The sequence below is a fragment of the Phycodurus eques genome, chromosome 3, assembly GCF_024500275.1.
Source record: "Phycodurus eques isolate BA_2022a chromosome 3, UOR_Pequ_1.1, whole genome shotgun sequence".
NCBI lineage: Eukaryota > Metazoa > Chordata > Actinopteri > Syngnathiformes > Syngnathidae > Phycodurus > Phycodurus eques.
This window is the reverse complement of record NC_084527.1, coordinates 1593335-1614611: the sequence shown is the minus strand read 5'-3', so window position 1 is coordinate 1614611 and position 21277 is coordinate 1593335. Positions and strand designations below refer to the sequence as shown.

Genomic DNA, 21277 nt, shown 5'->3' with positions numbered 1-21277 from the left:
ACCTGATGAAGTAATGGAGGCAATAACTGCACACACTGTCATCATGAAGCAAGATCTATTTTTTAAGTAATATGTTGAAATAGAAACTATTATTTTACGTACCCCAACATTATAAATCAGATTTTCACTGTCACATAACTGCAACAAAAGTCCTGATTTATTTTTGCAGAATCTTGAAAATCCTTCTTTACTATGTCTACTATTACTATTATAGTAATATTTTGTTTATATCCTCAAAAACGTTGCTCAGTGAAAAAAACTTTCCCAAAATGTAGTTTTTAGACACATGGAAACCAGAGTCGCTGAGTTTGCGACCGGGCTTTGCTGCCACCAAGTGGCATGAACTCAAACTGCACATTTAAAATTTGCGCCCTTAGAGTCAAACAGATTACTGCGCTAAAAAAATAGTTCTCAATGACAATTCGATAATAACTTTTTCTAGGGCTTAAACTAATATCTGATTTTATTAAATTCAGAATAACATCATTTTTATTTGCAAAAAAAAAGTCGTTTGTAATATGTTGAACTGCGGTCTATTGTGTGTTGCACGCGGAACGATTTTGTTACTTTTCAAATTAAACAGATTACTGCGCTGAAGAAAATAGTTCTCAATAACTATTCAACAATAACTTTTTCCAAAACTTTAACTAGCGTCTAATTGTATTAAATTCCGAATAGATACATTTTTATTTGCAAATGAAGTGTTTTTTTAATATGTTCAACTGCGGTCTATTGTATTTTGCACGCGGAATGATTTTGTTAGTTCCGAGGCCAATTAGGAATCGCGCCAGTTCAAGTGACGCAACCAGGGAGGAGACCTCATCAACTCGCAATCATCCATAAAATTCATTCTTTTTGGGTAGGTATGCGAATTAAAATGTACGTATTCTGTCATAACTTCGCTTCTATAATTCATAATAGGCTGTCGACTTCGAAAAATAATTGGACTCATTGTCAGTTAACGCAAATGCAAAAAAATATATTAAGTGACCCGACGTACTGAACTGCTCTGCCATATGCTTATGCTAACTATTTATGTTTTTCTCGGGCTTGTAAACTCAGGTTAGCAAGCTAGCATATTGAACACGTGTCAAGGTTTAATGTAAACTGCGCAGGCCCGAGCAATATTTGGAGTAATTGTAATACACCCTCGTCATTAGAGATTTGCTGAAGTGTGTGTGTGACTCGTGCAGCATGGTAACTTTGCATATTTATAAGATCAAAAGAAAGAACATCGAGGGAAAATGGCCAGTCGAGCACGTGCGAGATCACGAGGCAGAGCACGTGGCCAGGAGACTGCTGCGCCAGGGGTAAGCAAACTTTAAATGTCGTATAATCAAAGTTCCAATGTGGAATAGCCAGAGTCCAAATGTAGAATAGTCTAAAGTTCCAATGCTGAACAAAGCAAAGCAAATTTATGTATACAGCGCATTTCATTCACAAGGTAACTCGATGTGCTTTACATGATGAAAAGCATTTAAAAACAGCTTATCAACATTTATAACAAAGACAAAATTAAAGTACAAGTGAAACAGCATACAGTGCAAGAAATAGTATTTAAAAGTGGAAAGGCTCTAAAAACAACTTATTGGCAACTTATTCCAACAGCCCAATGTTCAAATGTGCAATAGCCAGAGTCCAACTGTAGAATAGTCAAAGCTCAAATAATGTGTAATAGGCATTTCAAATGTGGAATAGCCAAGTCAAATGTACAATAGTCATTTCAAATTTGGAATATTCTAAATTTAAATGTGGACTAGCCAAATGTTCAAATGTGGAATAACCAGAGTTCAAATGTGAAATAGCCAAAGTTCAAATGTATGTTGAATAGTCAACAAACATTAAAACAAAATAGATGCATATAGTAAGGCTTAATATTTTGTTGAAGCACATAGCACATATAGCAGCAATCACAGTCTCAAGTCTTCTTGGGTATGTTTCTACAACCTTGGAACACCTGTTTTGGGGCATTTTCTCCCATTCTTCTCTGCAGAGCCACTCAAGGTCAGTCAGGTTGGATGCGCAGCGTCGGGGGACAGCCATGTTTAAGTCTTTTCAGAGATGTTCGATCGGATTCGAGTCCTGGCTCTGGCTGGGCCACTTGAGTACATCCACAGGCTGCTCCTGAAGCCACTCCTTTATCTTTGCTGTACGCTTTGGGTCATTGTCATGTCGGAAGGTGAATCGACGCTATAGTCTGAGTTCCAGAGCACTCTGGAGCAAGTTCTGTTTAAGAATTTCGATTTGGCAGCGGTCATCTTTCCCTCTATGCGGACTAGTCGCCCAGTTCCTGCAGCAGCAAAACAGCCCCACATCATGATGCTGCCACCACCATGCTTCACAGTAGGGATGGTGTTTGCCAGGTGATGAGCACTGCCTCTTGTAATGCAGATGTGATGCTTGCAATTCAGGCCAAAAAGTTCTATTTTGGTTTCATCAGACCAGAGAATTTTGTTTCTGCACGTCTGAGAACCCTTAAGGTGCCTTTTGGCAAACTCCAAGCGGGCTGCCATGTGCCTTTTAGTGACAAGTGGCTTCCGTCTGGCCACTCTACCATAAAGGCCTGATTGGTGGAGTGTGTTAGCAATGGTTGACCTTCTGGCTGGTTCTATCTCCACAAGGGAACACTAGAGCTCTGCCTTAGTGACCATAGGGTCTTTTTCCACCTCTCTGACCAAGGCCCTTCTTCCCCAGTTACTCACCTCGGTCAGAGGGCCAGATCGAGGAAGGGTCCCGGTGGTTCCAAACTTGTTCCATTTCTGAATAATTAGACCATGATGCTTTTCGGGACCTTCAATGCTGCTGAAATTAATTTGTATCCTTCCTCAGATTTGTGCCTTGACACATTCCGGTCTCAGAGGTCTGCAGACAATTCCTTAGATTTCATTGCTTGGTTGCTGCTCTATGCACTGCCAACGATGAGACCTCATATAAACGGGTGACATTACAAATGTTCAATCAACTGAATTTACCACAGGTGGACTCCATTCAAGTTGGAGAAGCATCTCAAGGATGATCAGTGGAAATCAGATGCACCTGAGCTTAAGTTCTAATGTCATAGCCAAGGCTGTGAATACTTATGGACCTAATATGTTTGAATATTTCCTGTTTTTATAAAGTTACACAAATGTCTGAAAATGTATTTACTTTGTCATTGTAGGATATTTTATGTAGATTTTTTTTTTTTTTTTTTTTTTTTTTTTTTAAGCAAACTACTCAAAACATCTTTAGAATAAGTCTGTAACAAAGCAAAATGGAAAAGGTAAAGGGGTGTGAATACTTTCTGGTGCCATTGTATGTGGACTAGTCAATGGATGTGGAATAGACAAAGTTCAAACGTATGTGGAGTAATCAACAAATGTGGAATAGCCAGAGGTCAAAAGTTCAAATGTGGAATAGTGAAGTTCAAATGTATGTGTTGTGACCAAATGTGGATTAGCCAAAGTTCAAATGTGGAATAGTCAAAGTTGAAAGGTATGTGTAATAGCCAGTGTTGCCTTATGTGAGACCTTATCTGTTTGGAGTCAATTCATTTTCAAAAGGGGCAACGTGAGAAACTGAAATGGTTATCATGGTCCATGACAACATGCTAACATGTGCGCCATGTTTACTAAATTTAAAGTATTTATAGTAAGCGTGGCGGCACGGTGGACGACTGGTTCGAGCGTCAGCCTCACAGTTCTGAGGTGCGGGGTTCAACTGGCAACCAGTTCAGGGTGTATCCCGCCTCCTGCCAGATGACAGCTGGGATAGGCTCCAGCACGCCCGCGACCCTAGTGAGGAGAAGCGGCTCAGAAAATGGATGGATGGATAGTAAGCGTTTCATTGATGGAATAAGCTGCTACTTGTGTTAGTTAAGATAAAGGGATCTCGTTTGCACAAAAATTAGCAGCGAAGCATAAAGTGCTAACTAGTGGGTGCTAACGTACTGTAATTAAATTACTTCACACACACGGAAACCTTAGAGCATGATTAGACACATATTTACATACAACCGTTCGTGCTAGCACTAGCTTGCTAGGCTACATAACGTTTTGTTGCCTGCTTGCGAGCCGTATTGTATTAAAAGTACGTGAACATACCTCAAGCAATCCATTAATTAAAGTCCTCTCCCGAGCACCGGTGACCACCAGCACACATTTTCCCCCATTTTGTTCTTATAATGTACACGACGTGATACATTGTTTTTGTCGTCGCCATGGTGACGAGTGTATCCAATTACGTTAGAGTTGACAAGATAAAGTCCAGTGATCGTAGAAGGCGGGATGCGGTGGTATCGGAATACAATATTTTATTGCTGTAGTCTGACACGGTGCAATCGTGCTAGACCAAATTTGTCTTGTTGTCTGATCCAGGCATTGCGTGTTGTCTGTCTCAGACGTGTTGTCTGTCCCACATCACCGACATGTTTTTTTTTTCTTTCTTCAAAATAACTTTATTGGTCGTTACAGTACTACGTCAAAAGATGCGACAAGGCTAAAAAAAAAACTAGATTTTGGATTCATTTACATGTACACGATGGTGACGCCGAGTAAATGTCTTTTGCGGAGCCGATCAACGACTTCTGTCATTATCGGCCGATACCGATCAAGCCAATCAGATCGGTGTAAAGTCTAAACCACTGTGGGACATTTCCCGTCAGCTTGCACTTATCGAAGCCTTTGCCCAATGCAAATACAAATGTGAATATGGCGCACGTATGCTCACGTTATGTACAATAGGGTTATTGCTATTGTAAGACATGTAGCTATTGAACATGTTGACAAAGCAGCGTTTAAACAAAGGCTGCAGACTTAAAATGTACAAATCGTGAATCCAAACAGGTTTCTTTGATCTTATGTTGTCATTAATGTTCCTACTTGGCACTTTTTCTTAATCAACTGGAAACTTGATTGGCAGTATATTGCCTATTAAGGCATTAATGACTATTTGTACCTCTCTGCCAAGTTTTAATATCGGTTAAAGTGCAATTTTTGTGAACAGCCTGAGTCTGTTTGATTATATTTCAATTAGCCTACATTACAATGGCAGTGTTCATTATTCTTAGAATTGCCTAAAGAATTGAAAGTGAATCCTTCTTAAATAGGATGTACTTGAATTATGTGCTACAATATCATTATGTCAGTGGCATAAAGAACATCAGCAATACTATTGTTTGTTGTGGTAGTTTATACACAGGTCCAGTATATATATAAAACGAGCTTTGAGATGCTTTGTTTTTCAGCAGTGGGGTCTTGCGTGATGAGCGTGCATACAGGCCATGACGGCGGAGTACATTACTCAGTTTTCCTCGTGACAACATCCACCCATCCACCTTCTTTACCGCTTATCCTCACTCGGGTCTGGTACTGGAGGTTATCCCAGCTATGTTTAGGCAGGAGGGAGGGTAAACCCTGAACCTGGGTTTGTAGAACTGTCTCAAGTCAGCAGATAGATGTAGTGGGAGACATTGGAGCGTTGCCCAGGTTAGAAAAAGGTCTCTGTTGTTTTCATGAGTGATTGTGTACTTACTTAATCATCCTCAGAGCTTCAAGGGACTGATTGAAGGGATGATACATTTATTTGTTTCCTGATGACTTGATGTTTGCCTGTTGTAGAACTATCACTATTTTTATTTTTTGTTTAAAACCAGGCGGCACGGTGGACGACTGGTTAGCACATCTGCCTCACAGTTCAAATCCCGGCCCCGCCTGTGTGGACTATGCATGTTCTCCCCGTGCCTGCGTGGCTTTTCTCCGAGTACTCCGGTTTCCTCCCACATCCCCAAAACATGCATGGTAGGTTGATTGAAGACTTTAAATTGCCCATAGGTGTGAGTGTGAGTGCGAATGGTTGTTTGTTTATATGTGCCCTGCGATTGGCTGCCGACCAGTTCAGGGTGTGCCCCGCCTCTCGCCAAAGACAATGAGAAGTCTTGACTACCTTGTCGTTGCCTTTAAATGACGAACACTGGACCTTGCAGCAGATATTTGCTGCTGCCTGGAGACATTTGGCATTATTAAACAGCTCAAGCAGTTAACGTAATGATAAAAACTTAGCGGGTAGTGGAGTGAACTGCTTGTTGAGCCAAAGGGTGAGGATCGATGTAGAAAAAATAGAGTAACGCCTGTAATAAAAATCTGCAATATAGCAGGACCGCGAAGCAAGAACAGTTATGTAGTGTAGGATTATGTGTATTCTGTGATAAATTGCAAGGACTCATTGTTCCCGGGTTGGGACTCATTGTTTCCATGACGTGCATCCGAGGACTGTCATAGTTTCAGGTGTAAAATGATCTTGGTATGTGATATACTGCATGTTATTTACATTCATGCAAATCAGTTGCCAAGTCGCCATTTTGAGGTCAAAATAGGCTATTTCCGTGAATCGTACAGACCCGATGAGTTGTTGTTTTTTTTTAGTGTCGCCGTCATCATTGGCTGTATCTTACTCCTTGAACGCTAGAAGCTAGATCCAACCCACACGTATCCGCCATCCATGCACGTAATTTCTGTATATTACTCAGCGGCGGACTAATATGCAAGTGCATCAGCCTGAGGTTCCGCCTGTGTGCTCCTCGGGACCTGCTCGATGGCTAAATCACAGTGGACGAGACCAGAAAAAAAAAACATTCCGCCGCTTCTGCTATGACTGGGAGCATTTTCAGATGGACAAAAAACTGCAGTGCAGACGCTCATCGGGTAAGTCCCATTCGTGTTTGCCAATCATTTCACCCTATGATGAAATGCTAATAATTTTGGCAAGGTTATCTCCAGTGCATCCTAATTATTGATTAATATTAATACAACCAACAGCCCTCATGTCTTCCCTCACTCCATCCATCAACCTTCTCTTTGGTCTTCCTCTCGTGCTCTTGCCTGGCAGCTCCATCCTCATCATCCTACCAATATACTCACTATTTCTCCTCTGTACGTGTCCAAACCATCGAAGTCTGCTCTCTCTAACTTTGTCTCCAAAACATCGAACCTCTGCTGTCGCTCTGATGAGCTCATTTCTAATTTTAGCCAACCTGGTCACTCCGAGAGCGAACCTCAACATTTTCATTTCCGCCACCTCCAGCTCGGCTTCCTGTTGCTAAAACAATTCTTGAATGACGTGTCCAACGCATACTTGTGTGGAAAGTCCATGCGACAAAAAGTTGCCATTGCAGAGTGAAACTTTGCAGTCTTTGTCTGCCGTTGACCCGCTTGTGAGAGGGCACTCTCAAACTGCTGTACAACTGAGAAAACTGGTACAGATTTTGAGTCATTTTCTGCCTGTACATGCTGACACACACATGGAGATTCTTCAGTATAATGTGGACAGCATTCTGCCTATCTTTAAAGATGGAAAAGTTGCTGTCAAGTAGTGGGGCTTCAGTGTTTGATACAGAGAAATGATCCTGGTTTGTTTCAAGTTGTATAAGCTGCCATGTCAATTTTCCATGGTCCCTTGGTAGAATCGTCTTTTAATCTCATGGACTGTGTCATTGATGGCGGATCTACACGAATGAACATTACCACCTTCAGTGCAATTCAAACTTCCAAATATGCATTGTGCAGAAAACAGACGCGGATAAACATGTTCAGGCAGGAGGATGTCCCCAAAAAATTCCACCAGAGCTCTCTACAATGTTTTTTTTTTTTTTTTTGCATCTCTGTATTTCTTTCTTTCTGAAATGTAAATTATAAGCAGTAATTTAAGTCCATCCACACCGCTTGTCCTCACTAGGGTCGTAGGCGAGCTGGAGCTTATCCCAGCTGACTCTGGGTGAGCGGCACGTACAATACAAGCCAATCAATCGCAGGGGGTAAATAGACAAACAACCATTTGCATTCACATTCGCATGAGCAATTTAGAGTCTTCAATTAACCTACCATGCATGTTTTGGGGATGTGGGAGGAAACCAGAGTATCCAGAGAGGAATTAAAGTCACATTTACAGGGCAAGGAGGAATGTTGGTGCTAAACAAGCTGCCAGACGCGTGTCATTAGTCGATACGCACTCGGGGATTCGCGTGCCGAACGAAGCAGGGCCACTGTGTGTTTTGATGTTAATTCCATTTCTCGATCTAATTAATTGTCCAGTGAGCGAACGTTGTAACGTAGGAGCGGCTTTGCTGTTGTTACCGTAGCTGTTAGCCCACTGCGACCACCGCGCTTCTGCGTGAGGCCAAGCCAACCCCGCTGCTCCTTTGTCTGTTTGAGCTGTGGCGCAAGTCCGCTGCTTCGTAGTTGTAGTTACAAGCTCAAAGTCACCGGATGGTCGTAATTTCAGCAAGTGGTGGCGACCATAAGCTAATTCTGCTAGCTAATATTACTATTTTGGGTCGTAGGAAAAGAATTCTGTTCAAAAAAATCCATGACAGTCACGAGCCACTGTAACAGTGGCCGGGAAAGCAACAAGCAGCGTGCCACTGAATGATGGGGCTCGTTATCGGTCCAGTTTTTTGGGATTTCGGACCAATGACTGGCCTCATTTTTTCCCCCCAGTATCGGCCTGATACTTTTCGGTCTGATGATTATTGTGCATCCCCATAGACAATATTTTAAAATGCGTATAATTAGGCAATGTAGAGTCAAGACGTCACATTAATCGGGACGTGCAACCTTCGTGGTAAATGTGCAACTTGTAATCCTCATTGCTCTTGCAAGATTCAGGCTCGAGAGCCGGCACCAAAAGTTTCGGAACAAGCGGAGGCTGGGCCGGTTGGCCGAGGGAGGCAGAAGACTGCACCGGTAGCCTTTTCTGAAGAAGGTACATTGTCACACAATGATAAGTCATGTTTCTATTACAGTAATATTGCTCGCTTCAAATCATTCAAGCCATGTCTCCCTGTCAAATGCAAACTAATCCACAAGAAATATGCTGACTGCTGTGTTGTACCTGTACTTTTGTTAACAATGTCAACTGCTGGTTCTTGTATCTGACCGATATTGTAGCTGCTCTTGAGATCTCCGCTGGATTTCACCAGGTGAAAATAGGCGACAGAGGTGGACGCAGAAGAGATTTCCATGATGCCGGGGTTAACACCCGACAAACGATGGAGCATGTCAAAGCTTCAAAGTCTGGTGTGGCACTCTCTTAAAAGTTCACAAACATTCTGTTCCAATCATTTTTTGACTATACAGACTAGGGATGCAACTGCTGGTTATGTTAATAATCCGTCATATATTTTTATTTCCTTCCCTGTGTTCAAAAACAGGACATTTTGAATTGCACAATGCACAAACATAACTATGATTCAGTTACTGGTTTGCTCCGAAAAGTGTCAGAAAATAGGCAAAACACTTTATAATTGTAAAGGATGTTTCCAAATGTCTTATTTTAATGAAACACAAAGCTAGTCAATCTGCTTTGTCATTATAATTATTTACTGTTGATGCTGAAATTCAGAGCATTTAGTCAATTTTAAGTAAAAAAAAAAAAAAAATCTATCTATCGAACTTGCGTTCCTTATTTTGGGTTTTGGGTTTCAGTCAAGAATTTTCATTTCGGTGCGTCACTAGAATTAATAAAGTATCTGAGTGCATATATCGGCTTTTTCAGGAACAAGTGGCTCCCCGATTCAGTTGTCTGCCAACTTCTTTCGCATCCTATCCCGCCCACAATGGGTTCTGTACCAATACCACGTGGACTTCAAACCACCAATGGAGTCCCGGCGTCTTCGATCGGCCCTTCTATTCCAGCATGAGCGAACTCTGGGCAATGCTCACTGCTTCGATGGAGGAATACTCTTCCTGCCTCAAAGACTTCCTAACAAGGTGCTGTCACGCTCCACATACAACAGATACTCTCGAATATAGCATATAGCAATCTGGGCTCAGATGTAGTAGTACATCCATCCATTTTCTTTACCGCTTATCCTCCCAAGGGTCACGGGCAGATATAGTACATGTAACATTAATTGACACAAATGTGTGCCGTGTGTTCAGGTGACCGTGCTGCAAAGTATGACAAATAATGGCGAGAAAGTGGAGATAACGGTCACCCTGACTAATGAACTGCCTCCAACATCACCAGTTTGCCTGCAATTTTACAACATTATATTCAGAAGGTCAGCGTTCGAGTACACTTGGAGAACACTTTATTTTCCCCAAAATGTGGATATACAGTTTATGCTAGATGCAGTTGTCCAACTATGACATTGTTGTTTTTGATATGTCTTCTGAAGGATTTTGCGACTCCTTGGCATGCAACAGATTGGACGCAATTATTACAATGCCAAAGATCCACTCAGCATCCCGCAGCACAGGTCTTAACTTTTTTTTGCTATGAAACTACCGATGAATACAATTAGCAGAGGGATTTAAATGTAGTTTAACATGTTTTGCAAGCATTGCGTTCTCATATGAAAACTTTTTCTGGGTTCCCTCCCAGACTGACCATATGGCCAGGCTACACAGCAACCATCTTGCAGTACGAGTCGGCCATCATGCTGTGTACCGACGTGAGCCACAAAGTGCTGCGTAGTGAGACTGTTCTGGACTTCATGGCCAACCTGAGGCAGAGGTGTGGACCTCATTCCTTCACTGATGTCTGTGCCAAGGAGCTTGTTGGACTCATTGTTCTCACTAAGTAAGAAGCACATTATACGACACGTGGTTTTCTACGCAATCAGGAGAAGTCAGCCTGAAAGAAACACATTTCTGATTATGAATTAAAGGTCCCCATATTTTGCCAAACCAGCTTTTTCTAATAGTTGGGATGTAGTAATGTCTCTATGGTGCCTCAGTATACAGTACATGTGAAATATGAATGCAAATGGTCCACACATTCCTGAGTTTCTGACATTTTTCTGCCGAGAGGTCTGAAATAAGCTCATTGGAATTTCTCGAGTTTATCTACGCCTACCTCTCCGCTCCCGAGTTAGCGCTGTCAATATAACGTGTGCTCTCACAAATGGGTCTTCTACACGCAGGCAACCAATCAGAGGAAAGGGGGTGGTCTTAGCCAAATATGTAGAAAGCGGATACAAAACTGGCTCAAACAGAAGGGGCCCTTTCTGGACACAAAACCAAGGGGTTTTTGGAGATGAAATTGACACTTTTATACCAAGTCCTTGTTAAAGAGGCACTCTATAGAAATCTAAATAGCCAAAATATGGGACCTTTAATGACATTTGTTTGTTTGTTTGTTCACTATTTTGTTAGATACAACAACAAAACCTACAGGATTGACGACATTGCTTGGGATCAAACACCCTGCAACACATTTACGAGGGGGGACACAGACATCTCCTTCAAGAACTACTACAAAAATGTTGGTTACAAGAACTACTATTCATATGAATGCTCTGTAACTCCTAAAAGTGAGGAAAATTGACTGGTCACATCTACTATTGCTAATGTTACATTAGACATTGAGAACATTAGAGATGCACTCTATGTTAAGTATTCCAATTCCTATGGATCAAAAACTGATTGATTGTGAGCGTTTCACTAGGTTGTACAGAAACTACTGTGCTTTGAGCTTCCTTTATGAACTTACTGCTCAGTGTTGACTGAAGCCCCCTGGAGAGGTAACATTTTAATTGTTGTGGTTGTCATTTGCAGGGGTGACTGGACCACACAAAACCACATTTTAGTATAATACAGTTCTTACAGCACTGGAGATGCTCAAGATGATCAAAATTGTTAATGATCTATAACTTCAAACAGACTGTGACTAAAATGAATATTTAAGGCAAAAGGCTCAGACTTTTTTACTGAGGTCAATATCAGTGTTGATTGTGTCGAGTGCTGTAAAGACAATTGCCTTCAAATGTGTTTTTGTAAGGGCCACTTGCAAATTCCAATCAGTACAATAAGTAAAACGTTCGTCAAGACAGTTTGAGTCACGTCTTGTATTGCATCTCAAAGTACAGTAGTAAGAATTATGTCTCTTATAGCAGTACTCTTGGAGGGTAGTGTTTGTTTTTTTCATTTGTTACTCATCGAATGTGTTTGAATTATTTTCTAGCAATACGGTCTGGAAATCCAAGATAGCAATCAAGTTCTCTTGATCAGCCACGTGAAGAGGGTCACTCAAGGTCAAACACCTCCTGGACCAGCTTTGCTCATCCCAGAGCTGTGCTACCTCACAGGTACTCACCATAATACGCACAACGCCAAATTCTCTCTGCGACTTGGTTGACACATTGTTGATGCACAAAACCTGAACTCAACCCTGAGTACTTGTGACGATCGGATTACCTCTAAAAGAGCAATCAATGTGTGGTCATGGATAAAAGACAATTACCTCTTAGTTTGTTAGCAAATAACTTGTTACAGGCAGAAATTAACCCGTAAGGAGCCACAGACACAGTCTTCAAATGTCCTTGAAAGTCCTTTACACACGTTTGACTTTTAACTCACTAAGTCACTGACATCTACTCAACATCCTGATGCAGTCAAGTGACTTGATGCGAGTGTATCCATGACAACCTTTCAAACATGGTGGCCAGCATGGGTGACAAATGTCAGAGGCACCTCATTTCCAAATGCTTGCTTTTGGGGGATAAGCGTAAGCCGCCATCCATTTCAAGGTCAGCATTGCAAATGTGAATCTGTTCTCAATTGCCTCTCCTGCATAAAAAAAGGCTTTAAAATAGTCTAGGGGAAAAAATCTGCGACGCCCCTGTCACATTAAGATTTCTTAACCCCAATTTCAAAAGTGTGTTCCATAGTAGTCCACTTGCTCTGTGTTCCACCGCACATCATTTTCCTTTGAGGAGGAATAGGTCTGGGTTCTTACAGGTTAAACTTGTGTTTATCAGGCCTGACTGACAGGATGCGAGCAGACTACACCATCATGAAGGACCTGAGTGCGCACACCAAACTGGTCCCAGAACAGAGGGCAGGACGCCTTCTCAGACTTTCTGAGAACATAAACAAGTGAGCGTCTTTATGTCCAACTTGAGACCTGGTTGTTTGTCAATTTTTCCCAACTGCTGTCACCCTGGGACCTGCGTTATCTAAGTTACGACCCACTTTTATAGAAGTGAATAATGAAGAAAACTAAATATTGTTCAAAAATAGCCTTTGAAACTTTTGTTTTTTTCCCATTCTAAATTTCATCCCGACAAACAAACTTAAGAGCCTTTTCTACGTACTCTGTGATAAATGAGGACAAACGAGGTGTTGTTGGCCTCAGCCTCGTAGCACACAGGTCGGTCTGAAGCGTCAATCAACAATGTTCAACATCTGGATAACATGCTTGTGTTGACACTCCCCTGAAAAATTGGGTTTTCAGTTCAAGATTTGTCAATATTGTCAGCCCAATCAAAGTGCTGCTTGAAATCATATTTCCAATCATGAAATCAGGCTATAAACAATTGAAGTTCATTAAATCAATAAAATGGTATCCTTCGTTTTTCTGTTTACATTTCTTGAATAAATTCATAATTGTGCTACTTTTGGTCACGATGACCGCGATGTGAAATTTTCAAAGTAAGTGGTCATTGCTGCTTTTGCATGACTTGGCAGGGACCCCGAAGCCCAGAGAGAGTTGGAGAAGTGGGGACTCAACTTTGACAAGCAGCTCCTAAGTCTGACTGGCAGAGTCCTCCCACCAGAGAGGATTATCCAGGAATCAAGATCGGTATAAAATGCTTGAGTTGCACGTATTCATTCATGAGTTGAAATGCATATTGACGCCACGTGTCCCTTAGTATGGTTACAACCCCCGGACAGCCGATTGGACGAGAGAGATGCGTGGGTTGCCTTTGATTTACTCTCCTCCTCTGCAAAACTGGCTGCTGCTTTACACTCGCCGGAACAACAGGGAAGCGCAAAGCCTCCTGGAGACTCTCTATAAAGTGGCAGCCCCACTTAGGATCTCCTTACAAAAAGCGGTCACGTGAGGGCCATTCAAAGTCTGCAATAAGCCACACTGAACTATGCAGTTTAAATCCATTCTTTGTCATTAAACTGTTGGCCTGCTTCCCCCCCACCCCCACCCCATTATTAGGATTGAGTATGAAGATCATCAGGAGTCTCTGCTGAGAACACTGCAGCACAATGTTAAAGCTGAAACACAGATGGTTGGTGGCAAAATATGTTCTGTAGTTATTGTACATGGACAATAAGTCAAGTGCTTTGTTACTATCAGTGGGGTAAATGTTTACAAATGTATTAATATATATACTGCCATGGACGGACTTTAGAAGTCAAATATCCATGTTAACTGGGAAGGCTGCCAGCGCATGAGTTTTAAAATGACGAATAAAGCGAATGCAAACGTCTTCACTGCTGCTGTATCACATTTGTCCGTAGGTGGTCGTGGTCCTTGCCAGCAACAGGAAGGACAAATACGACAGCGTTAAGAAATACTTGTGCGTGGATTGCCCCACTCCGAGCCAGTGCGTTTTGGCTCGCACCGTCAGCCGACCTCAAGCCCTCATGACTATTGCCACCAAGATTGTGCTGCAGATGTCCTGCAAAATGGGAGGAGAGCTTTGGAGTGTGGAAATACCTGTAAGTCACATGCACAAATGCAAAAAGATTTGGTTTAGGGTTCTGGAAAATTAGTCTTGCTTCCACGTTTGAGCAGCCGGCGGTGGGGGTAAATTTTGACATTGTCGAATTTTCCTTATGAAAGTGAAGCGTTACATTGTCTTGGCTTTCCATCCAAACAGGCTCATTGGTCTTGTCAAATTGTTTGAGGATGCATAGTGTATTTCTCGTGCAGTCACGCACCTCCATGTTGGAGGTCCACCCATTGTTCTGTTCCGGTGATTATCGAGTGTTTAGAGAATCCTTCCAACATGACTGAAAAACTAATGCTGATCCCGTGATCTTTCGTGTGGCATAATACCAAAAAATCCGACTTTGGTACTTTGGTACTGTACCTGAATGAATTACCCTGATAGTGAAATGGATACCATGGCTGGGCTGCAGCTATGGAATATTTTTGTATTCGCGTATACTCCTAAAATTGTAACCAAATATTCGGATGAATAACATTTTTGTTTGATTAAAGAAGAATTATGAATGCAAAAGATAAGCCATATCGCTTAAAAATTAACAACCAACCGTTTGAGTTCTTAAATTCACATTGGGCAGCAAACAAATTTGTTTAGAAATATTTTCAGTGAGGCAGTTTAGAACAAATAAAACGCATAAATGTCTAAACTGCAGTTTTTCTTCACCTTAAGCATGTAAAAAAAAAAGGCATAAGAAAGCCTGTTGTGCAACTTCAATTGCATTTTAGGATATGACATAATAATGGTTTCAAGGCTGTGTGTTTATTAGTTTAGACTAAAATGAAGACACCTCAATAGGAAACACAAATACTGTATTCCCGTAATAATTTTTTTCACAGACTATAACACTTTCTTTTTTTGCTCGTTTTTTTTTTTTTATATACTCGCCACAAAATGTAGCAACTTGCAGATACGATACTAGTACACTGGCCATGTAAGGCGAACACCCTGAATGAAGTCACGTTATAGTCGCACACGTACTCGTCAATAAACGGACCACAAAATTCGGCAGTGGTCATAATAGCCTCAGGGCTAATGTTATGTTAGTAAATTGCATTCACATTAAACTCAATGATTTGCGTTCATCTTGTCATTCAGTGTGTGTTGCCTGAGAGACGTGTTGCGTCAATGGTGTTCACCTTTCTGATCAGTCTGAAACGCTCCCACACTTGGCGTGTGTTTTGTTTATCTAAAACAGTAACGGCAAGCACGCTAAGGCTAATCGCGAATCCTAACCGATTAGCAAAAGCTATTTTCGTTGTCTCAAATTCTGTACAGAGTTTATACCGTATACTCAGTAACAACATATGCAGTTTAAAGATGGAAGTCCAGTCCTCATAAATGAGAATAAAATGCATGTTAGAAAAAAAAAATTAATAATAATAATAATACTCAAAACACTCAAGTACACATTGCAGCCCGAACCATGACAAAGACTAGTGGAATCACAAATAGCAAAATATGGAAATAAAAAAAAATTTTCAGAGCGACTGGCCTGGACAGTTGAGAGGTCTCGCAATAAATGAAACACAAAAGCTTCCATGAACATGTGTTGTGTGCAGCTGAAGCAGCTGATGGTCGTGGGCATCGATTGCTACCACGATAGCGCTGCTGGGAAAAGGTCCATCGGTGCTCTGGTGGCCAGCCTCAATCAGAATATGAGCAGGTTTGGGAATAGAAGCGAGACGCAGTGCGTAGCTGTGACGTCTCCAGTGTGTAACATTTGTTTCATTTTTGTCAAGGTGGTACTCAAAGGTCAAACTGCAAAACAGAGGTCAGGAAATTATGGACGGACTGAAAATGGCCTTTGCTGGCAAGTTCCAAATCAAAATCCTGTACCAAAAGCAAAATGAATGTAAATGCTAGTTTTACCCAACATTTGCCTTGCAGGGGCACTCAAAGACTTCTACAAATTCAACAAATGCTTCCCATCGCGTATCATTGTGTACCGCGACGGAGTGGGCGACGGCCAGCTGCACAATGTGGTCAATTACGAGGTGGCCCAGATCATCGGGTCCATCAAGTCCATGGGCCAAGACTACATGTGAGTGTTCCTCCGGGTGACCTTTGAGTGAACGTGACTCATTTGAACTCTTTCAAAGCGCCTCTCCGTTTGGCCAGGCCCAAGCTGAGTGTGGTGGTGGTGAAGAAGCGCATCAACTGCAGGCTCTTTGAGCACAGCAACGGAAAGATGTTCAACCCGCCGCCAGGGACTGTCGTCGACACTGAGGTCACTCGTCCAGAATGGTACGCTTAAGTCTTTTTTCAGTTCTTTGGGAGGACAAGAATGTTTTTGACTTGCTTGGCCAGGTATGACTTCTACATTGTGAGCACGGCAGTCCACTCGGGAAGTGTCTCTCCGACCCACTACAATGTTGTGTACGACACCAGCGGACTGAAGCCTGACCATATGCAGCGGCTCACCTACAAGCTGTGCCACATGTACTACAACTGGCAGGCAAGTCACGCAGGTTTTCTGTTGTTCAGTGGGCGTCGCTGTAGCGTCGCTCAAGACTTCTTTCTAAACCCCCCAAGGGCAGACTACTGGACTGTTCATAACATTCCCTAATATTTCCCTAAGATGCTGATGCATTGTAGTCAAACAGTCCTGTAACTATTTTGTATTGTTTTTAGGGGATCATCGCAGTCCCTGCCCCTTGCCAGTATGCCCACAAGTTGGCCTTTCTTGTGGGTCAAAGCCTCCACAGGGAGCCCAGCATGGAGCTCGATGACCTCCTCTTTTATTTGTAGAAGAAGGGTGCTTGTTTTGCTGTTTATATGTTGTGCAAACTAGTTAATTGTGGAGAGCCTTTATATCTTCGATTTTGGTTCCAATTTTGATCCCACTCTGCCTGCCTCAGGTATTTTCTGTTGGAAAAAGCTTTGAACTGTTGTTTGAAGAATATTAAAAGTTTAAAAACAGTATCATTTCTTCTTTGTCAATCAAACATGCAAATGTTCCAAAATATCAAATTTATTTAGAAAAGATTGCACATGCACCCACACAGTAGTTTGGACCCATCAATATAGGCTGATTATTATCATAAAGCTAGCTCACATTGCAAACTAAAAGGTCTTCAAGACACTATGGGAAACACACTGCTTAATTATAAAGTGAACGTACAAAAAAGGCAGTTTGAAAATCAAGTATAAACATTTATAAACAATTTACAAAAGAGCAACAGTCACACAAAAATGATTGGAAGCGATATGGGCTAAAGAAATGATCGGGTTAGGTTTACCCCGTTGATGAGATGCGTGTGAACAAGAAGTGTACACTTCAGAACGGTTTGCATACATTTGATCTTTCTTTTGGCAGTTGCAGTATTTGTCAGCGTACACGTCACATTTGATGGAATGAGGTTTTAATGCCAACATGGCCGTTGCACTGTTGGGGGCACCAAAATAAATATATTGGCTTTCAACTGATACATTCACTACAGACCGTAGAGGGAGTGTGACTACATAGAGATTTACAGTACGTGGATCCTGCACCATCATCGGAGTGTTCAGCAGATCAAACATTTCCCGACGAAGTGGGTTTGGGTACAGGGTGGAGGGACTGGAAAGAGGTAGTAGCCTTTTTTCAGGCGGACTCCACTGGCAATCAAATCTTCAGTCTTCCTGTCACCAAAGGGTCATAACATACTGCAAGTGCTCATTTTTACTGCTGGGGGGGAAGAAAAAAAAACATTTTGAAGTCATCAGGCAAAGGACTCTTGGAGGGTTATGTGCAAGATCTGATCTTAAGCAAATAGGACATTTACAGTAGCCTGGACAACAAATGAGACGTCTGCATGAAAGTGGTGATGTTGCTTGACAAAGTCAAACTAACCAATCAGTTAGGCAAGTGCTGTATGCGGAGGTGTGACCGGAAGCGGCTACCGAGGCCCTCGGTTGCTTGGACGGTACCTCACGGTTCACTTGGTAACTGCTGATTAAGACCTGGTACACACATAAGGACTTTTCAATTTTCTGACAAACCCCCACACATAAAGATTTGCAGGTAACGGTTTTGGTTGTATTATGTGCGGTGTGCTCCAATAATTTCACCACAGGACACCACACAAAGTTTCTGCTCCACCGCCGATCTCAAAATCTCACATGAACGCACGTGATCTGAAATACACGAAGAAGAAACGGCTTTGCGCTGAAGTTTCCTGAAGCTTGCCGGAGCCAGGAGCCTTGTAAAACGGCGATGTTGTCAAACAACGAAAACACACGATGTTGTCATAAAAGTATTAGCCACTTGCCTTGACGCACGTAAGAACTTACTGGAAGTGACATCGCATTCCTAATCCACGGGGTTCAATATGCCCTTTGCAGCTATAACAGCTTCAACTCTTCGGGGAAGGCTGTCCACAAGGTTAAAGAGGGTGTTGATGGGAATTTCTGACCATTTGTGAGGCCACACAACTGATGTTGGATGAGAAGGCCTGGATCTCAGTCTCCACTCTAATTCATCCCAAAGGTGTTCTGTCGGGTGGCCGTTGCGGCAGGTGCTTAACATGGGCTCGCTTTTGGTGGCCTGCGACGAGGGTTGGGCGTCGTTTGAATTGGAGCAATTCCTGTTCCGATTCCGGTTCCAAACGATTCCAATTCCTTTAGGGGGCTGGGTCCAAAACGTTTGCATGGTTTCAATAAAGGGTGTCCAAATTATGAACCTCTATTTTCTCTGAGCCTCGCGCCGTGTAGGCTGAGGCTCGGAGCGCATCAGATGCTACACATCGGGAAAAACTCCTTTGCACAATATAATCTTATTCCAAGTGTTGCACTGAAGCGACTGGTCATTGATTTGAATAAAGTTAAACACACTTTAGTTCGCCGCCGCCACCGCCGTCGGGCACAAGCACGTCCTCGTAGCGCGTTCTTCTTGGTTGGTTTACGGCGCTTCTTCGTTGCTGGAAGACCAGGCATCGAAACTGGGAACCGAAATGTTTACATTTGAACGGTTCCGGGAGAACCGGAATGTTAGTCCCGGTTCCAATCGGTTCTCGATGCCCAACCCGAGCTGTGACCTTTCCGGGATGGTAGCTGGCTCCTGCGTTGGGCCCTGTTGGTGGTTGGGGCCCCCCCATGCTCTCTGGGGGTGGCGGCAGCAGTGGGGAGTTGTTTTGGTCTGCTGCATTTTCAATAAACATCAGAGTGATTAAACAAATCCAAAATAAGCAGAGGAAGTATTTCCAACTCTCCTGTTGCACAGCAAAACTGTTCCGGCACAAAAGGCATACAGCTCCACCATTCTGCAAGGCCGTGCGGCTGAACAAGACAGGTTAAAAAAAGAAAAAGAATGTTTTCATTTCAAAAAAGAATGGGATGTCAGTTAAGTTCATATGTGAGTCAAGGCAAGTGAGCAACTACTTTTGGCAATATAATGTGTTTTTAGCTGTCTGGGGAACAACCCCCCCCCCCAAAAAAACAAATAGGGTAAGGGTTGTTCAGTCTTTTTATTTTGTTGTGTCAGGGTGCTTCTTGACTACACTCCGTTCCACGTCACAATTCTCAGCGTCGTGACTCAGCGTTCCACCACACACGGAGAGTTTTGGGTGTAAATATTGAACACGTTCATTATCAAAGATTGTCGGCCCCGACCTGTTTCGGAACCTAAAACTGTGACGAATCCACTCTTGACGCACGCAAGACTTTAAAGTCAATCTGCTAGGATAATCTTGTAAGATTGGAGATTGTTTGGCATTTGACTTGCTTGTTCGGGAAGGGGCAAAATCGGCCCAAAAAGCAGGCCAACTGTCTTTGTGTGTGTACCGGGCCTAATGCACAGCATACTGACCACACCATACTCTCGCTTCGCTCATGTGAAACAAGATTCTATCAGGGAATAAATGCCACCTGTCCACTGAGAGTCACAAACAGGCCAAGTTGTCTGCTAAGAGCGCCAAGCAACCGTTTCTTCCCTTCGGACTGCGGTCCTTTTGTCTTTCGGGAGACGTGCATGTCCAGTGGGGCCCTGATGGGACGGCAGGATGTGTGGATGCACTGTGGGAGAGCCTGCTCTTCTGGGCGGAGCCCATTTGTCCCACGGAACCTAATGGGAGACCCGTAGGGGACAGTTGAGGTTGTTAAAAAGCCAGCGGTCGGTCACACGAATCAGTGAGCTCAAGTCTAGCTCTAGAAGAAGACTTGAAGCGCTCTGAGGCCCTGCAGAGTAAAAACATTGCTTGTCTTGTTTCGGGATGAAGCTGCACGCGGTAAGGAACAACACAACGGAAGCATCGACTTCCTTCCACAATTCAACAAGACAACATTTCCCAAATAACGGCAGCGCCTTAAAGACATACGTTTGCGTTTGGAGACAAGAGGGGCATGGCACATCACTTCTTAAATACATGTATCTAGAGAGACTAGTGATACAAGTGGGTCACAGAGAAATGACTGGTCACGAGTCACGACTCCTTTTCTGTAAGCATAAGCTAAAAGGCTTCTTCGAGTTGCACTTCAGGAAGACATACATACAGGTACAGTACTGAGATACACCCTGGTCTGCGTGGGCGCTAAATGGACAAAAGGTATCTAGCTCTTCATTTGCCCGAGACATTTTGGATCATCACAATACTCCCCGAAAGTCAAAGGAAAATTCCGCTTTCGGGTGAAATTTCAAGATGACCAGCAGATTTCCAATCTCAATGAGGTTTTCCTGGCTCAATGAAATGAACCTAAAATGGACTTTAACCTTTATGTGTGAACATAATGTAACCTCTAAACGTTTAAACGCACGTGCAAAAAGTACCGAAGCATTAAGCAGTTGGACAACTTGCAGTTCTCCAAAAGGTGCTGAATGGCAAAATCCACGACAGGCGCCTTTCTGTGACTCTTCCG

General features: G+C 42.7%; 2 protein-coding genes across 4 annotated transcripts in view; one reads left to right on the top strand and one right to left on the bottom strand.

Moving 5' to 3' along the window:
• The first annotated feature begins 796 nt into the window (after window positions 1-796).
• Window positions 797-17278, top strand: piwil1 (piwi-like RNA-mediated gene silencing 1). 3 transcript variants are annotated; one of them, XM_061673257.1, is made up of 21 exons: window positions 797-859; window positions 1219-1310; window positions 8634-8736; window positions 8922-9050; window positions 9529-9743; window positions 9915-10036; window positions 10154-10234; window positions 10360-10557; window positions 11133-11241; window positions 11941-12064; window positions 12737-12854; window positions 13446-13560; window positions 13631-13818; window positions 13930-14002; window positions 14235-14435; window positions 16006-16109; window positions 16186-16217; window positions 16334-16487; window positions 16565-16690; window positions 16754-16901; window positions 17078-17278. In XM_061673257.1, exons 2-21 carry the CDS (start codon window positions 1245-1247, stop codon window positions 17192-17194), a joined length of 2523 nt encoding a protein of 840 aa, XP_061529241.1. In that variant the 5' UTR covers window positions 797-859; window positions 1219-1244; the 3' UTR covers window positions 17195-17278. The 3 variants fall into 3 exon arrangements, with proteins under 3 accessions (XP_061529241.1, XP_061529240.1, XP_061529242.1); XM_061673256.1 differs by having other exon boundaries at window positions 16186-16256; XM_061673258.1 differs by lacking the exon at window positions 17078-17278 and having other exon boundaries at window positions 16186-16256; window positions 16565-16673; window positions 16754-16837.
• A 161-nt stretch (window positions 17279-17439) lies between these two features.
• The window catches only part of rimbp2b (RIMS binding protein 2b), an 88028-nt gene continuing 84190 nt past the window's right edge, over window positions 17440-21277 (bottom strand). The window contains 3 exon segments of the mRNA XM_061671361.1: window positions 17440-18388; window positions 20291-20420; window positions 20422-20486. Coding sequence (XP_061527345.1) covers window positions 18269-18388; window positions 20291-20420; window positions 20422-20486 — 315 coding nt within the window. The 3' untranslated portion in view covers window positions 17440-18268.

Excerpts from the sequence above, each read along its gene's own strand:
- piwil1 (XM_061673256.1), top strand. The coding sequence starts at position 1,245 with ATGGCCAGTCGAGCACGTGCGAGATCACGAGGCAGAGCACGTGGCCAG. Across the intron at positions 14,436-16,005 it reads TTTGGAGTGTGGAAATACCT|CTGAAGCAGCTGATGGTCGT; the intron begins GTAAGTCACATG and ends TGTTGTGTGCAG. Across the intron at positions 16,257-16,333 it reads ACTGAAAATGGCCTTTGCTG|GGGCACTCAAAGACTTCTAC; the intron begins GCAAGTTCCAAA and ends TTTGCCTTGCAG.